Source organism: Corylus avellana, chromosome ca1 (assembly GCF_901000735.1).
Source record: "Corylus avellana chromosome ca1, CavTom2PMs-1.0".
In the NCBI taxonomy this organism is placed as follows: Eukaryota; Viridiplantae; Streptophyta; class Magnoliopsida; order Fagales; family Betulaceae; genus Corylus; species Corylus avellana.
Window position 1 is genome coordinate 5,107,932 of NC_081541.1, and position 5,704 is coordinate 5,113,635.

General features: G+C 38.2%; 1 protein-coding gene across 1 annotated transcript in view; it reads right to left on the bottom strand.

Annotated features, from left to right (window-relative positions):
* The window catches only part of LOC132187755 (WAT1-related protein At4g08300-like), a 3,431-nt gene extending 1,456 nt beyond the window's left edge, over nucleotides 1–1,975 (bottom strand). The window contains exons 1-5 of the mRNA XM_059602178.1: nucleotides 1,736–1,975; nucleotides 1,537–1,599; nucleotides 811–927; nucleotides 274–511; nucleotides 25–183 (exon numbers count right to left, since the gene is read on the bottom strand). Coding sequence (XP_059458161.1) covers nucleotides 25–183; nucleotides 274–511; nucleotides 811–927; nucleotides 1,537–1,599; nucleotides 1,736–1,935 — 777 coding nt within the window. The 5' untranslated portion in view covers nucleotides 1,936–1,975. The remainder of the gene's footprint in view (nucleotides 1–24; nucleotides 184–273; nucleotides 512–810; nucleotides 928–1,536; nucleotides 1,600–1,735) is intronic.
* Between the last annotated feature and the right edge of the window lie 3,729 nt (nucleotides 1,976–5,704).

Genomic DNA, 5,704 nt, shown 5'->3' on the forward strand with positions numbered 1-5,704 from the left:
ATATATATATAGTTATAGACTTACAGAATAAACAGCGGCCAGAAGCCTGGAGTCCCATCCAATGGCCCAGACGCTCATGTGACGTTCCATCACAAGCGTCACGATTGAACCTTCCAACATGCCCATCAAGCATATCCAAGCTGTGAGAGACAGCTCCGCAGGGTACTTCTTCAACGTAAATGACTGAGAATTACCCACAAGATAATTTCAACTCATTAATAATAATAATGGATTAATGTGTAATTCATTAATTAGTTAATTAATTAAACTGACTTGGAGAATAAAGAAAGCCGCCCAGCCACAGCAACTGCCTAGGACCATTAGCGTGCCGGTGACCCAATGGTGATCGGCGGATTCGGCGCTGGTTTTGTGGTGGCTTTGGCCGCGGCCGCTAATGAAATCAAGGATGGGGCCTTTGTACCACGTCATTACCATTGCTCCCATCACCGATATTACTGTGCCCACCACCTTGGCGGCGCTGTGTAATTTCTTGAAATTCACTGTCTCTAACCTGTACATGTTATTTTGCGCAATCATTACAATTTAGCATGAATATTCCAGGAAAAGTACCGAAACACCTCATACTGATCGATTTTATTTTATTTTTTATTATTTAAATTAAAAGAATAATATATTATTTTACATGCAACTGGCCCCGGCCCTGGTGTGTCTATTTTGTGGACCCAGTGTGAGCCAATTGTTGTCTCCTAACGCTACATGATGATATGGCTTTTCATTAATTAATTAATTTGCATATATATTAGCGAACCATGACGTAAGTAAATAAATTAAAATGAAACTAGCTTGTACCTGAAGATGACTGCCATTATAAAGGTTATTGCGGGGAGAATATTGGCAGTGGCAGATGCAAATGTGGCTGACGTGTACTTCATCCCCAAATAATACAAGTTCTGATCAAGCACCGGCCTGTAGAAGGTAATAAACCAATATTAGACCTTTATTCATGTTTTACTGCTTCTTTTTTCTTCCTAATAAATGATTTTCACAGCCCCCCACCCCCAAAAAAAAAACCTAAGAATCAAGAAATTAATTAGCTGTTAATTTCCAGTTTAAAAGTTAACTATATGTAATTAGCAAACCCATTGAGATCGCTGGATTTGTGCAGAGCAGTCTTTTTTTTTTTTTTTTTCCAGAGAATTCATGAATATTCCTAGATGTATAGTTAGTCTCTGTAATTTTGTAAAGGTATATATATAGACATCTTTCAACCAGAAAATTATGGCGGCTTTGCATATGCTGATCATCATATGCAACAGTCCATGCAGAATACCATTAAGTGATTTCATGGTGTCCATGAAATAACAGAATCCCCATTCAAATTAAAGAATTTAATTATCTTGATTAAAATAAATAAATAAATAACAGAAGATTATATACATGCATCATGCATGCATGCCTATATACGTACAGTCACAAATACCTATACAAACAAGTACCAGATAATTAAACGCATACATGATATATATATACACACACATGTAAACAACTAAATAAGGTATATATTTAGAGCATTACTCCAGGAAACCAAGGGCGACAATTCTGAGGAAGATGGGCAGAGTCATCTTTGGTCTGATTTTCCTGCGCGCAAAAAGAAGAGAAAACAAAATTAATATTCATTAAATTGATAAAGAAAATAAAGTAGAAGGGAATCTAGCTAGTTCAAATATCAGTGTATATATATATGCGCACGTGTGAGTGAAAGAGAGAAAGAGACTTTTCAAGAACAATCGCAAAGGGAGCGATCACAAGCGTGGCAACAACATGACGATACGTGGCAAGTACGTAGTGGCTCATGCCTCGCTTCAAAGACACCAAGGAGATGATATACATTCCTGCGTAACCAAACTGCAAGGACACCATTGCCACGTAGGGTTTAGCCTTATTAATGGCTTCGGAAGGCATCCCAAAACCCATCTCTCTCTCTCTCTCTCTCTCTTACTCTTCTTATAATTTGTGGCTGCCACCACCAAAATGAGAAACCGCCTTCTTAGTTCTTATAGACAAGAAAAAAGCAAAGAGAAAAAAATAAAGAAAGAAAACCCAGTTATGCACTACACGTAGCAACGCAAATCGAAAGCATTTCCAGTCACACTCTCTCTTGGATTCCCTTATCCATTGAATTAATACCTTCACATTAATATATATTCCCTTTTTACTGTTTTGGTGGGTGAAAAAACACCATATTACAAATGTTGAGGTGGCGTGCCTTTAAACCCGTTAAATGTGTGGGCCAGCTATTATTCTTTTTGCTTGTGGGTTTGGGAGGTGAGAATTCCAAGTTTAACTTGGAAAGGAGACCTACGTGCAGTAGGTTTATTTCACCGACTTGCTACTTCCTATATAAAGGTATCATGCATGTAGCTTTGGATTTTTATGCATCAACAAATAGAGCCGCACAAGTTGTCGGTTGTTGTGCTCTGTGCATCAGACTAACAGAGCCGTAAGATGAAAACAAAAGGTGGGCGGCTGTGTGTGATCAAAGAGCCCCAACTTTTTTTTTCTTGATTTTGAAGGAGCTAAAATAAGAGAGAAAAAGAAAGAGTGTTATTGTGTGATGCAGTGTGACTTAGTTGGCTGTAGCGAAGAACAACAATAAAGCAGCGGATAACTAATTCTAAATCTTGAGCCTATCAATGATTTATGAATTCTTCTAAAACAATAGATACTCTCTAAAGTTTAAAAGAAAAGAAGAATAAACTCAACACTGAGTATTCTCATTAATCAAAATCAATAATAATCAACAATTGTTTTCTCTGGAGGCTATAAGCATATATCTATAGCCTAAAACCCTAAACCTAATAAAATATGATATAAATACTCTCAAAACCTTAAACTTAATAAAATAACGAAATAAAAACTTTCAAAACCCTAACCCTAATAAAATAACAACATAAAGTCGGCTAGAAAATAATAAAATGCGGAAAATAACATAATTCCCCCCGTGTGCGCTCGAGCGCAATTACGGGTGCGATCGAGCGCAGGTGGGTGCTCGATTGCAAGATCAAGCGCAGTACCAAGGGATCATTTGAACAGGATCTGCATCATTCTCCCCACGTTGGAGAGAATTCATCCTTGAATTCGGCCGGTTCTTTCCACGGTCCTTCGAATGTCCAGTCAACTCATTCCACTCGCCATTTCTCAAGATCAAAACAAGGTAACACCCCAAAATAAATGTGATGCTTCTCATCATCGAAATACCTTGATGGTTGTCATGAAAGCCCCATACACCATTTGGCAATACTTCAGATTTGTTCTCCGTTCGTTCCTTTTCCCTTCCATGTGCCATGAAGATACTCAAGAATGGGTCAACCATTGTTTCCCTTGTGAACATATATTCCTCATCTGCATAAAACTCACCATAATCTTCGTTAGGAGAATTTAAAGTATCTTCAATACTAAGGAAATCAACATAATCAACATCTTCACCATTAAAATTGGACACTTCACCTGAAAGATCTTTATCAATCTCTTCATAATCGCCAACATCATCGGTGGGTTCTTCATCTCCCAATGGGTCATCTTCTTCGGGATAGAGACCGCCAAACATGGAAAAAAAAACCCATCTTCTTTGTGTTCCTCCGTGGGTCTTTCCTCTTCTCATGAGTCATGAGTCATCTTCTTCAGGTTCCTCATCATAGGTTGGTAGGGAATCCCAATCCATGAATCCTTGCAAAGGATCTTCAACATCTTCATGTCTGAACTCTTCATCAATGAATTCAGACTCTTGAAACTCTCCATATACATATTATTTTTCCTCCTCCACATAATATGGATTGAGTTTATGGATTTGTGGTTGGCAAGTAGGGGTCCAATTGGCCTGTCGTAGACTCTTTGCCTCACTCCATGTTTCCCTAAACATTTTTTTTTTTTTTTTTTTTTAGGAATTTTCTATTTTCTTTATCACAGCCATAGACTCTTGTCTCCAATTTTGTGACTTTTGGCCCATGGTATAACTATAGGGCAAGAAAGCGACCTACATATATTTCAATAGTTTTTCCCAACTATTGATCTTTAATTTGCCTTCCCGCTTCCTAGTTTTCTTCAGTTGTTGCCACCACACACCAACTTTCCCCCAGAATGTATGCACCACCAAAGAGACTCGTTGTTCATTGAGCACCACGTTGAATTCAAAACCTCTTCAACAACCAACACCCAATCCAGAAATTTGTCGAGTTCTAGATCCCCGTCAAATTTCGGAATTTTGAGTTTGAATCTACTTACCTGCCAATTGGTATGAGCTTGCGCAAGGTGCTAATGTCCCTGCTTTCGGCGCTCCGCAAACGGGTTTCTAAATCCTTTCCTATGTTGACCACACAAGTTGAATAATTTGGTAGTGAGGTCTTCAATTTGATCCTTCATAACCCTGAATCGATCCTCCATGTGTTGCTAATGTTCAGCGATAGTTTTGCCTTTCGCCTCTGCGAATCACGGTCTTGGTTGGCGAAGACGACCGTTCGGCCCACTACTCATATGCCGCAAGCAAATCGCCGGTTGCTCCTTACATGCTGTCTCTGTGCGCACGCGCACCTCGTTCATGTCTGCAAAGCAGTTGCTCCTCCCCATTCATAGAAAGTAATTGAGCTCTGATACCAGCTGATGCAGCGTAACTTAGTCGGTTGCAACGAAGAACAACAATAAAGCAACGGATAACTAATTATAGATCTTGAGTCTATCAATGATCTAAGAATTCTTCTAAAAACAATAGATACTCTCTAAAGTTTAAAAAAAAAAGAAGAATAAACTCAACTCTGAGTATTCTCATTAATCAAAATCAATAATAATCAACAACTGTTTTCTTCGGATGCTATAAGCATATATTTATAGCCTAAAATCCTAAACCTAATAAAATATGACATAAATACTCCAAAAACCTAATAAAATATGACATAAATACTCCAAAAACCTAATAAAATAACGAAATAAAGACTCCTAAAACCCTAACCCTAATAAAATAACAATATAAAGTTAGCAAGAAAATAATAAAATGCTGAAAATAACATAATTCCCCCTGTGTGCGCTCGAGCGCAATTATGGGTGCGATCGAGCGCAGGTGGGCGCTCGATCGTGCGCTCGATCGCAGGATCGAGCGCAGTACCAGGGGGTCCTTCGAACAGGATCTGCATCATTGTGGAAGAGAAAAAGAAATAGAGACCAACCGTCAAGAGTTTGTTTTTGTGTCTTTTGTATTCTTTTGGGAAATAATCTATATTGTGATAGTGAGATTTGGGTATATTGAGGTTTTAAGCCTGAGTGATTTTCTCTCCACTATATTTTTGTACTTTATATTTCATAGTGAATTTTTTCATGATTGCCTCCACCAGTGGACGTACTTCACATTGAGGGAACCACTTAAATTTTGGTGTTATCTTGTGTGTGATTGTTCTCATCTTATTTCATCGTAATTGTAATCACATGTTTTTGCACAACAAGTGGTATCAAAGTTTAGGTTCAAGAAATCAAATTGACGGCAAATATAGTGAGTACCAAGTTTGAAGTTGAGAAGTTTAATGGGAAGAATAATTTCTCTCTTTGGCAGAAAAGGATAAAGGATTTGCTGATTCAACCAATGAGTTCATAAGGCGTTATTGGGAAAGGCGAAGAGGCCCGAGAAGATGGAGAATGACGTTTGGGAATAGATGGATGTGAAGGCTGCTAGTGCAATATGTCTTAATTATTAGATGAA